Source organism: Bos taurus, chromosome 11, assembly GCF_002263795.3.
Source record: "Bos taurus isolate L1 Dominette 01449 registration number 42190680 breed Hereford chromosome 11, ARS-UCD2.0, whole genome shotgun sequence".
In the NCBI taxonomy this organism is placed as follows: domain Eukaryota; kingdom Metazoa; phylum Chordata; class Mammalia; order Artiodactyla; family Bovidae; genus Bos; species Bos taurus.
Window position 1 is genome coordinate 102,667,712 of NC_037338.1, and position 13,105 is coordinate 102,680,816.

The window sequence follows — 13,105 nt, forward strand, 5'->3', positions numbered from 1 at the left end:
TGTCTTCTCTCCCCACGCTTCACACGACCTGATCATCCAAGCCCAGCCCCTTTCCCCTGCACCCTCTGCCTAGACTGGGAAGGAAATGAGAGAAAAAGTCGGACCCACATCTTGCCCATAGCTGTCTCTTCTCAAAGATATGTCTCAGGAGCAGAAAGCTTCTCCAGCCCACTCCAGGAAGGTTTGCTGCTCTGCTGGCTTCAAATCAAATCCTTCCACCTAGGCACCGAAACACCTCCCGCTCTAAGTCTGCTTCTCTTGTTACACAGAGAATTATCTGTTCACGTGGAAAAAAACACCCTCCACAGAATCCATCTACCGGTTACTCAGCCCAGTACTGACTCCAGAAGCCAGAAGCATCTTGAGCGTGCACGCAAAGCAGCAAAGCAAGGTGCGCAGGCTCTGGGGTCGCCCAGACTCGGGGCCACGTGACGTCTCCAAGACCACACACACGGACTCTACACAGCCCAGGGCACACGTATACCCTTGGGAGAGATGCTGCCGCCACCAGCAAAGAACAGAAAACCCACAGGCAAAGAGCCACACACCACACCCCGGGATGTTGGTTCTCAAACCACGTCCCCGTCCTGGGCTGTTCAGTGGGTAAGACATCCCTCCATACTTCAGACTGCTGCCAGAACCTTAGGACCACAGTGCAGACAGATCGCCTCTGAAGAAGACCTGGAGGCATTTCGTGTGGGCCCTAACCAGATGGAAGGTTCTGGGTCATAAAAGCAGAGAGGACGTGGAGGGCTGGTGACGGGAAGGAGCCCGAGGAACGTGGGGACAGGTGAGAGGAGGGGAGTGGTCGCCTTCAGGGGAATGGAAGCTGTGTGAGCAGCACGTGGATAACCGGGGGACCGGCGTGCTCCCTCCTGACTTCTCCGTCAGTCTTTACTAGGGGAGCCTCAAGCCAGGACAAGGCGATGGAGGGCTGTGTCTTCTGCTGCACGAGGGCTCGTCTGGCATCTGCTGATGCATGCTGGGCCGGCCACATCTCCTGATTGCTGCACCAGGAAGGCTCCAACGGTGAATGTGGCCGTCCCAGCAGCCTCCCGGGAGAGGCTGTCTGGGTTCCTGCTCTGTTGTCAGTCTAGACTGCTTGCCTGAAAGTGTGCCCATGGTTCCCGCTGTCTGCAGGTGACCCAGGTGTGGAGGAAGCGCAGGGTCACCGTGAAATCCCTCTAATCGCCTCATTAGCCGGGTGGGGATGAGGGGGCGGGTGCTCCATGAGGAGGCAGAGAGCTGGTAATTGCACGGTGTCAGGTAGGAAAAAAACAGGGGTAGAAGCAAGGGCCAGATGCAAAGGGGCGCATGTGCAAAGCTGTCATCACGTGGAGCTCGGTTGCGTCAGAGGGCAGGGAGCGACCGAAGGCTGCAGCAGGGTGCCGAGAGCAGGAGGGCCAGCTCTCCGCAGAGCCCTGCCTGCCAGGGCTGCCTGTGAACATGACTGGGGACCCAATAAACACATCATCCCTGAGCAACCACGGTGTACCAGGGTTCTCCGCCTGGGTCTCATAAGAGACCCAGTCACCGACCACGGCACTGGCCCTGCCCCATGTCCCGGTCTGGACGCTTCTTCTTCGTACAATTGTCCCAGAGAGACAATCCAGTGTAGGCTTCAAGGCTGCCCTTGACAGAGAAGCTGGGAGAATATACTCTTGTCTACACCCTGTGCAGCTTACCCAGGTTCTAGGTGAAAATTCTCTTTTAATCCTTGTTGTTGAGTCACTAAGTCATGCCCGACTCTGAATCCCCATGGACTGCAGCACACCAGGCTTCCCTGTCCTTTACTATCTCCCAAAGTTTGCTCAAATTCAGGTTCACTGACTTGGTGATGCTATCCAATCATATCATCCTCTGCCACCCTCTCCTCCTCCTGCCCTCAATCTTTCCCAGCATCAGGGGCTTTTCCAGTGAGTCGCGTCTTGGCATCAGGTGGCCAAAACACTAAAACTTCAGCTTCAGCACCAATCCTTCAAATGAATATTCAGGGTTGATTTCCTTTAGGATTGACTAATTTGATCTCCTTGCTATCCAAGGGACTCTCAACTCTTCTCTAGCATCACAATTTGAAAGCATCAATTCTTTGGCGCTCAGCCTTCTTTATGGTCCAACTCTCATACCCATACGTGACCACTGGATTGGAAAAATCATAGCTTTGACTGTACAAACCTTTGTCAGCAAAATAATGTCTCTACTTTTTGATATGCTGTCTATGTTTGTGATAGCTTTCCTTCCAAGAAACAAATGTCTTTTAATTCCATGGCTGCGGTCACCGTCCACAGTGATTCTGGAGCCCAAGAAAATAAAATCTTAATCCTAATTCATCTTTAAACCACAGGTTCATGTGGCGAGCTCCTCACTGCCCTCCTGTCTTGAGGATACCCCATCACCTGTTGAGGACACACTCTTCCGGTTCCCAGGGGCTGACGTGGTCTAGATGTTCCAGGTTTGACAGTCAAGTTCAGCGCCACTTCCATCTTACTCTTCAGGATTCCACACTTCCTTCAGGCTAAGGTCCAGCGAACTGACCCTCCACAGGGCATCTGCTCTGGTCTTGTCCAGGCCGGTGGAGGCCCCCACTGCAAACCCCCTCGTCTCCACGTTCTGCAGGTCAGTCCCCATGCCTCTTACACCGCAACACCGGGCAAATAGGGCCAGAGGCGTGGTCCTCCGCGGGGCTGCTTCACGCTACGAGGAAAGTGACCGTGTGCTTGTTCTCAGGACGGACTAGCCGAGGAGCGGTCGGGGCTCCAAAAAGCAGGATTTGCTGTTTGCTGGGCTCATGAAACAATTAAGAGGCATCGGACTGGTTCCCATGCCACAACAATTCCTCTCTTCTCTTTCCCTTTGTCTTCCTCTCAGGATGACGGCAGGCTTTGAGGTTCCAGCCATCTATTCGAAAACACTTCCTGAGCGCCTACTATGTGCCAGGTCAGTGCTGGGGCTGCGATAAGAAAAACCAGACAGAGTTTCCACCCTGAGCTACATGGAGGCAGAGGAGGAGCAGACTGCACCCACACACGCAGACACCACAGACAGTGGAGGGCTGTGGAGATGGCAGTGTGTGTTGAGGGATGGTGAGGTGTCTGCCCAGGCAGGCCAGAGAAGGCTTCCCTGCAGGAGGGACAAGGGCCCGAAGACAAAGAGGAGAGGGGAGAGGCCCAGGCCTGCAGCACGCTGGGCAAAGGCCCAACAGGAGCATGAGGGAGCAGGGGTGTGTTCTCATCACGAGAGTAAGGAGACCTCACCGAAACACTGGAGGGAGCAAGGGCCTGATGGGTGAGGGGAGCGCCAGTCAGCAGGGAGCACAGTGGCTGCAGGAGACTCAGCAGCGGACTGTTCCAGAAGTGCAGTTTTGGGGATTCATGAGGTGAGGGCTGGGGAGCTAAGGGAAGAGACGGATCATCACCAGGAGGCCAGAGGGGCCAGGAGATGGGTCGGCAGAGCACAACACTGCCCTGAGATTGGGGGCGGAGAGACACCCCATGCGTCCTTTAAAGACCATTGTGGAGAATCTCTGTTACGCGTGATTAATGAAGAATTTAAGGAGGATAGTATACACATCAGTGGCTAGAAGTTATTAATATCAGTGTAGAAGTTAAGCTATGGGATGTTTGTTTAAACTGTCCTCATCATTTTTAGATGGTAGTTACCCAACCCCCTTGCTTTGGGCTTCGTAATCTTGGGGACCACACAGTATTGCTGCAACCGGATTTGAAAACCTCCAGGAACTTTCCACTTCTTTCCAAATCAAGCCTGCATTCCACTGCCTGACTTTCAAGACTCTCCATAATTTGGTTTTGCTTTGGTTCACATTTTCTACTGTTTGCTGTTGTCAACTCTTAGCTCTGGTCAGTCTGTTAAATGTCTCCAAACTTACTCTGGTCATTGGTTTTTGTTTATTCATTCATTCACTCATTTTTGTTTTGGGTATGCTGAGTCTTCGCTGCTGCTGGGGCTTTCCCTTCTCTAGTTGCAGCGAGCGGGGGCCACTCTCCAGCTGCGGTGTGGTGGCCCCTCTTGGAGCGTGCGCCCTCGGCTGTGAGGTTCAGGAGCTCTAGCGGTTGGGCTCCATGGCTGGAGGCAGCTCTGCAGGGGTGGCACGTGGGCACAGCTGCTCCTCAGTACGGCTTGGGGGATCCTCCCAGATCAAGGATCCAACCTGTGTTTCCTTTGTTGTGGATTCTCCACCACTGGGCCACCAGGGATGCCCACTTTTAATTCTCTTTGTTCCTTTGTGTCTCAGCCTTCACAAAGATGCGTGTCCATGCACATGTGCACACATGTACACATGTATGCCTGCCTAAGGAAACGTATGCACACGCACTGTACTTGGCTCTCTTTCCCTTTCCGTAGTCTCTCCACACCCTGCCTCACTTGAAGACTGAGTTTAGGTCCTTCGTGTCTAAAGTGTTTCCCTGACCTATTTGACCGTCCTTTCTTCGGAAATGCTGCAGTATTGACCAGCTTTATTGACGTTTAATTAAACACTGACTTTCAGTGTTCAGGGGCTTGCTCCAGCCTCTGCACTCACGTCTGGCCGATCTGTCTTCTGGCAGGATGACGACTGGCTCCACGAAATGGAGAGAAATCTCACGGTGGGCAAAATTCCAGGACTGCCTTCAGCTAATTAAGTGATATTAGGGAGGTTGTAAATGCCACATAAAAACTGGCAGGCAAGCTGCCCCTAACGAGAATATCGCTTTGCAGGGAGATGCAGCTGCAGCGTCTTCATGTTTGTCTTGGAGGCACCAGCTCGTGTGTTCAAGGTGCTTCCTGATAAGCAAAGTTCAAGGTGCTAAAAGGCTGGCAGTGAATGGCACATTCATGCTTTCTGGTCCACGGACAATTAAGCGTCAGGAAGGCCGGCGGGAAGAACCAGCACTCCTATCCCGGTCGGCATATCCACAAGTGCTCCCAAGTCCAGTCCCAGACATGGTGTCGAGGCTTTGTACTCATCACCTGGTTGATCCCCAGAAACGGTAAGTGATCCAACCAAGATGCCCGTGTGTGCAAAACCCAGACCCTTCATCACTGCATAACACGATCAGTGTTTAATGAATGAGGAGGGCAGGGAGATGGCTGACGGGGGCAAGGCAGAGTCTTTATCACCTGAGCCCCAAGAACTTCTCATACCAGAGTATATCCAACATGGTAACTCTTGCAGGTTATTAACAGTTATTAAACAAGTGAGAATCATAGAGAAGAACATAGCAAAGGTGAAAAACGGGAGGAAACTCTCACTCAAAAAGATGCATGGACCCTAATGTTCACAGCAGCACTAGCCATAATAGCCAAGACATGGGAGCAGCCTGAGTGTCCACTGACAGAGGAATGGATAAAGAAGACGTGGTGCATTTACAACAGAGTATTACTCAGCCATAAAAAGAATGAAATAATGTCACTTGCAGCAACAAGGATGTATCTAGAGATGATCATACTAAATGAAGTAAGTCTGACAAAGACAAAACATCATATGATGCCACTTTTATGTGGAATCTAAAGAATGATACAAATAAACTTACTTACAAAACAGAAAAAGACTCCCAGAGGTAGAAAACAAAATTACGGTTACTGAAGGAGAAAGGTAGGGGAGGGATAAATTAGGAGTTTGGGATAAACAGATAACACTACTGTATATAAAACAGATACACAAAGCAGAGGGTGGGACAAACTGAGAAAGTAGCATTGAAATTTATACATTGCCATGTATAAAACAGAGGGGAAGTTTGGCCTTGGAGTACAGAATGAAGCAGGGCAAAGGCGAACAGAGTTTTGCCCTGAGAACCCACCGGTCATAGCAAACACCCTCTTCTAACAACACAAGAGCTGACTCTACACATGGACATCACTACATGGTCAATACTAATACTGAAATCAGACTGATTATATTCTTTACAACTGAAGATGGCAAAGCTCCATACAGTCAGCAAAAACAAGACCTGCAGCTGACTGTGGCTCATATCATGAGCTCTTTATTGCAAAATTCAGGCTTAAACTGAAAAGAGTAGGGAAAATCACTAGACCATTTAGATATGAATCAAATTCCTTATGATTATACACTGAAAGTGAAAGTCGCTCAGTTGTACCCAACTCTTTGTGACCCCATGCAGTCCATGGAATTCTGCAGGCCAGAATACTGGAGTGGGTAGCCTTTCCCTTCTCCAGGGGATCTTCCCAACCCAGGAATCAAACCCAGGTTTCCCGCATTGTGGGCAAATTCTTTACCAGCTGAACCACAAGCAAAGTGTATGACTATACAATGGAGGTGATAAATAGATTCAAGGGATTAGATCTGGTAAGAGAGTGCCTGAAGAATTATGGATGGTGGTTTGCAACACTGTACAGGAGGCAGTGACCAAAACCATCCCAAAGAAAAAGAAATTCAAGAAGGCAAAGTGATTGTCTGAGAAGGCCTTACAAATAGCTGAGAAAAGAAGAGAAGCAAAAGGCAAATGAGAAAGGGAAGATACCAACTGAGTGCAGAGTTTCAGAGATAGCAAGGAGAGACAAGAAAGCCTTCTTAAGTGAACAATGCAAAGAAATAGAGGGAAACAACAGAATGGGAAAGACTGGAGATCTCTTCAAGAAAACTGGAGATACCAAAGGAACATTTCATGCAAAGAAGTGCACAATAAAGGGCAGAAATGGTATGAACCTAACAGAAGCAGGTGAGATTAAGAAGAGGTGGCAATAATACACAGAAGAACTATACAAAAAAGATCTTAATGACCCAGATAACCACAATGGTGTGAGCACTAACCTACAGCCGGACATCCTGGAGTGTGAAGTCAAACGGGCCTTAGGAAGCATTACTATGAACAAAGCTAATGGAAATGACAGAATTCCAGCTGAGCTATTTCACCTCCTAAAAGATGAGGCTGTTAAAGTGCTGCACTGAATATGCCAACAAATTTGGAAAACTCAGCAGTGGCCACAGGACTGGAAAAGGTCAGTTTTCATTCCAATTTCAAAAAAAAGGCAATGCCAAAGAATGTTCAAACTACTGTACAAATGCACTCATTTCACATGCTAGCAAGGTAATGCTCAAAATCCTTCAAGCTAGGCTTTAACAGTATGTGAACCGAGAACTTCCAGATGTACAAATTGACTTTAGAAAAGGCAGAGGAACCAGAGATCAAATTGCCAACATCCACTGAATTATAGAAAAACCAAGAGAATTCCAGAAAAACATCTACTTCTGCTTCATTGACTACATTAAAGCCTTTGTGTTGATCACAACAAACTGTAGAAAATTCTTAGAGATGGGAATACCAGACCACCTTACCTATCTCCTGAGGAGCCTGAATGGCAGTTAAGCAGCAGCAGTTAGAACTGGACATGGAACAATGGGCTGGTTCAAAACTGGGAAACGAGTATGTCAAGGCTGTACAGTGTCACCCTACTTATTTAACTTCTATGCAGAGTACATCATGCAAAATGCTAGGCTGGATGAAGCACAAGCTGGAATTAAGATTGCTGGGAGAAATATCAACAACCTCAGATATGCAGATGATACCACCCTAAAGGCCAAAGTGAAGACAAACTAAAGAGCCTCTTGAAAGAGGAGAGTGAAAAAGTTGGCTTAAAACTCAACATTCAAAAAACTAAGATCATGGTATCTGGTTCCATCACTTCTTGGCAAATAGATGGCAAAAAGTGGAAACAATGACAGATTTTATTTTCTTGGGCTCCAGAGTCACTGTGGATGGTGACTGTAGCCACAAGATTATAAGACACTGAAGGAAAGGTTTGCACAATCTCTAATTTGAATTTTAGTGATAAAGCATTTCACAGATGAGAAAAGTCTGGCAGTATGATTCCGCCCCCAAGGACGTTTCCTTATTTAGTGAGCACACTAAATGTAGAACTTTGGAAGTAACAGAGGTGAAGGACACGCTCTGTGGTGCTGGGGACGGTGACCGGGAGGTGAGGGCAGGACAAAGGGGACCACCCCACGCCCCCTTCCACTGTGGGTCCCGGCCTGCCGGGCCTTGAGAGCACACCCGGATCCAGAGAGCCGTAAGTGTAGATTGTTCACCTGCTTGATCACATCAGTACCACCAGGCAACACTCAGCTCGGCTGGTGTGAGAAAATTTATTCAAAGATGTATCTATGCATTAACAGCAACATGGGAAAGACCCAGATGGTAGAAGCCAGGGGTGGGGCCAGTCTCAGGTAGCTACAAACTAGACTGGGAAAAAGTCTTGATAAATTTACAATTATAGCATATAATCCAAATTAGACAGGGTGGTTTAAGACCAGTAGACGTGCCCTTCCACATTGCCATTGTAACAGCAAGCCCTTCCTTGAGGCTCAGAGTTTCCACGTCCCTGAACCACTGTTCAGAGTATCAAACAGATGAGGGAACTGTCTGCTCACTGGTGCTGGATAGGTTCTACTCACACGCATGACTGCCTAGAAAGGCAGACAAACACCCTGGTGAACAACACAACTCTGCCCTCCCAGGGTGGACAGTGCTGTCTTCTGGGAAGATGGAGATTTTGGAAGGTATGTTTCATTTCAGGAATTGCTGAATATACATGGCTTTAAAATAAGAACCACGTTTCACGAGAAGAAAACACTGCCTGTGCTGGATGTTGCTAAGGGGCCACTCAGTATTTTGCCAGCAGCACTGACCCTGCGTGCATGGTGTGCAGGTGTCTGGGGTTGGGGCTGTCTGACAGGTCTGTGTGTCGGCGTCACGAGAGTTCTGTGTGCAGGGAAGGTGCTTACTGTCTCCTTTCAGAATGGAGGACTGAAGGGGGAGACAGAGACACGCCTGCTGAGGAAGGTCTCATTTGGGGAAGGTAGCTCGGTCTTTCCTTTTTCTGAAATAAAGGCATGTAGAGGAGACAGAAGTCCCCTTGTCACTGCACGGAAATGCCTGGTCATCACCTCGCGTGCCCTGCCCTGGCCTCACCAGCTAACACCTGGGTGAACTCTGGGTGGGGATGGCAGGTGAGTCGGGATTATGCTTACGGTCTCATAAATTTGGTTTGCAGATTATCAGAGGTTTATGCCTGACACAATTACTCGAGGAAGTAAACACCATAAAATGGACTGCAGAACAGTTTGGATAATTCAGCACTATTATTTCATCCACCCACACAAAACCCAGGGAAGCTGTTCTCTTTCCTGACAGATGGATTTCAGAGGAGACGCCTCAGCTTGGAACGATTATTGTGGCCATGGCATAACTCTCCACACTCGTGCGGGGTTTAATGGACTTTTCTTTCCCGTCCTCAAAGAGCAGCAACTGGCACTGGCTCGAGCGCTGCCTGAGGTGTGGAGAATTTGTCAGGTCTCTCTGCCGCCTCCCTGGCCACGATGACACGGTCCATGAGCAGATTAGCTGCCCGGCCATTCTTCCTCCAGGAGCAACAAGATTCCCCCCGCCCCAATAAGAAAAAGTACCTTACTGTATCCCTGAGGGCCCGTCTGCCTTGGCGAGGCAGGGGTGGGGCGGGAGGGTGCAAGGAGTGAGGGAAGAAATGCCTTCAAAAGACGGGCATAACAACGGGCAAGTGGCTGTAACAGGGCGGTGACATGGCAGGAAGAGAGCGCGGCATTGTCCCGGGCGGAGTAATCCTGTGACACACTGCTGTCACTCAGCGCCTGGCTCCCTGCTGCGCCAGCCAGACATCAAAGGCTGCCCCATACCATCTTACATGCTCTTTATCGGCTAATCAGCCCATTCTTCCCTAAATAAAGCCCTGTTAAATCCCCTGCTCACAGGGGGACACTCGTCCTGGTGCCCATCTGCCAGCGCGGGTCAGCGGGGGCGGGAGGCAGCGGCTGGCGCGCTCCCTGGTGGCTTCGCAAGGTGAGGACAATGCCAGCGCCGAGCCCCGGCCCCCCGCCCTGTGCTCCCGGAGAGAGGTCGGCACACCCCGGCAGAGGAGGCACCTCGGCCGCAACAGTGAACTGCTGGGGTCACACTGATCTGCAGGAAGTAGGATACATGATACAAGTCTCTTACCAGTCATCACCTGGCAGCCCGATTCTTACCTCTTCAAGTGTCAGCATTTTAGAGATGGTGACACGACGGTCAGGCTTCCAGACCACTAGGCAGTCACTCCAGATCTGACTGTGAGCCTCAGGGTTTTGTCACATTGTTAAAAGTCAGTTACCACGTACAGACGTCAGCTACCCCAAACCCAAGGGCAGGAAGCTAACTCTGGTTCAAGGCACCCCAAATCTGGAAGGAGCTGGGGCACCCTTTCCCTCTGGGAGGACCCGGCTCCAGCAGAGGGGTCTCTGGCCACAGCCCCGGCCAGGACAGGCCATGTGTGGCAGCAGGCAATGTTCTGCACCTCAAAACCGCCTGGAAGAAAGCAGAGCTGGACGTGTCTCCATCTCCTCCAGGCATCAGAGAAGGGGGTGCGGAGAAACACCTGCCTTGCAGAAGTACTGGGGTGTGGTCCTATATGACAGGGGTCGGTATAAGAGAAAAGACCGAGCATCTTAAAAATTTCAAAATGGGAACTAAAATCAGGTAACCTTTTATCCACCATGAAGAGCTTCATGAGGGCCAAGCCCCTGGACAGCTCCCGCTGGGTGCTCTGAAATCCTAGCTCACCTGGCCTCCAGCTCTCTGCCCTCCAGTGTTTCATCTCGATGGCCCTTCATGCTTCAAAAGGCACAGTGACACGCGTCACAGGCCTCTGATTCTTGTGAAGTGGCTAAAAGCACAGATTTCCTCTTCCCTCTTATGGTTGAGGAAAACAAGGCTCTGAGACATTAAGCAAAGATACGGTCTGAGGCTCACAGGCTCACATCAGAACTGGAGCTGGAGCTGAAGGCCAAGTCCTGCGACTCCAAGACCAATGGCCTCCTCCTTCTGCCATTTCACAGCAGAGAACCCAGGCCCCAGTGAGGCTGGCATGTGATCAGCACTTCTTGGTGAATGTGCAAGACAGACACGGTGCGGGAACAGGTGACAGTGTGGTGCTGCCCATGGGTGCTTGGCGGCAGGGCAAGGAGGTACTGGCATTTGTAACTGACGTGCAAAAAGAAGGATACACACTGGAAGATAACCATCCAGAGCACTCGTGGGTTCTCTGAGCCCTTCCCACCCACACATCACACAAGTAGTAACCACGATGCACCCAAACTCCCCGTAAAAGCAGCTCTTGGCATCTAAGATACTCTAGCTTGCACACAGCCTGGAGCTGGTACCGAGAGAACACCTATCTCTGAGGAGAGAAAGAAGAGCTCTCACAACTGCATTTTGTTAAGGGGAATCATCTCAGGGCTTTCTGAAATTGTGAAGATGGCCTCAGAGCCCAGCGTCCAACTGCTGGGCAACCCTCCTCACATAGGCTCTCCTCTCACCAGGGCCCCTGGGCAGGTCCTAAGGTGTTTTTTGGGGGGAGGGGGTGGGAGGGGAGGAGGGAGATGACACCAGTGCAGCCTCTCCATGGGAGGTTGCATGTCAGCACCACATGCTGGGGGCCCCCGGAGGCCACAACAGAGTTTCATGGACACCCCACAGTCTTCCAGGGTGGACTGCAGCCCACAGCATGTCCGGAGCTCTGACCCTGGCAAGCCCTGAGTTACTCTACCCATGGGCAGTGAAGATGGTCCAAAGAAATTTGTCTTGTAGGTCCAATAATCCCCACCACTCAGGACCCAACAGGTGACATCACTGACTTCCTGCAGATGCCTTAAAAGCATTCAGATTAGGCGTTTTCCCGGTTGATCCAAGCACTCAGCATGGTGAGAGAATCGCAGAAACCTGAGCTGGCAGAGTCTACCCTGAGCACACAGCAGCCCACCACACCGCTGCCCATCTGAGCAGAGCCCCCGACACCCACCTGACCCTCGGCCTCTTGTCCACCTTACCTTTTCAGGTTTGCTTTCTTCTTCTTCATGGCCGAGGCGCAAAGATTTTTAGGGGCATCTCTTAGCCCAAAGCTCTTAGCCATGTGCCCGAGGTGGAGCAGTCGGATGTGGAAGATATGCTTCAGCTCCCGGGGGTAGGTGGCGTAGGCCCGGATGAAGGACTGCAGGGCTGGAAGACAGTAGCGGGGTGGGGTTGGGGGTGGGGGGGGGGGGGTGGGTCAGGACAGGTCTCTGCTGCCCAGCCTAAGGCCTGTCCTGTGCAGTTCACCCTGCCAGGCAACAACGGACACACAACCAGGACGGCGTGACAGACATGAGCAACCTAAATCTACACTCACATATTTGTTTAATTCCTAAAAATAAATAAATAAGCCTACCGGCCACAGGGGAAGTCTACGGGCTTCCCCTGTAGCTCAGTCAGTAAAGAATCTGCCTACAGTGCAGGAGACCTGGGTTCGATCCCTGGGTTGGGAAGAACCTCTGGAGAAGGAAATGGCAACCTACTCCAGTATCCTTGCCTGGAAAATCTCATGGACAGAGGAGCCTGGTGGGCTGCAGTCCATGGGGTCACAAAGAGCCAGGTATGACTGAGCGACTAACACTTACTGGACACAGTGAATAAACCCAACATAACTTCACTTTAATAAACCTGATATTATCTCAGATTTTACTGTGTAGCTTATAATGAGCCTAGAAGGCGGGACCCTGTTTTCTTCCTCATTATAAACCTGGGGCTAGCACAGTACCTGGCAGACAGCATGTTTATTTTTCGGCTGCACCACGTGACATGTGGAATCTCAGTGCCCCCACCAAGAATCAAACCCATGCCCCTTGCACTGGAAGCATGGAGTCTTAACCACTGGACTTCTGGGGAAGTCCCACAGCAGGTTTTTGTTGTGCGAGTGAATGAGCAAGAGAATGCGTGAAGAAACTAAGACAGGATCGATGCATACCATTTTCTTATGAAAAATGAAGTCATTAGATCTTTACATTGGGAACACATTTTCTATTACATTTTAGTTTTCTGAATAGTTAACACAAACATGTTATAAAATCCAAAAGGTCCATAAGGCTTTATCGTGATTGTGGGTCATGTTCATTATTCCTACACGTTATTATTATTATTATAAACCCTGCCTCCACCAGAAGCCACACCTCCAGTTCCCCAGGCACAGGAATCACTGATACCAGTTCACCGTAGACTCATGAAATTTTAAAACCAAATTCACGCAAAAGCACCCAGGATTGACC

General features: G+C 50.2%; 1 protein-coding gene across 1 annotated transcript in view; it reads right to left on the reverse strand.

Moving 5' to 3' along the window:
• The window catches only part of DDX31 (DEAD-box helicase 31), a 73,655-nt gene that overhangs the window by 7,941 nt on the left and 52,609 nt on the right, over nt 1-13,105 (reverse strand). Inside the window, 1 exon segment of the mRNA NM_001101886.1 lies at nt 11,855-12,023. Within this exon segment, the coding sequence (NP_001095356.1) occupies nt 11,855-12,023 (169 nt within the window).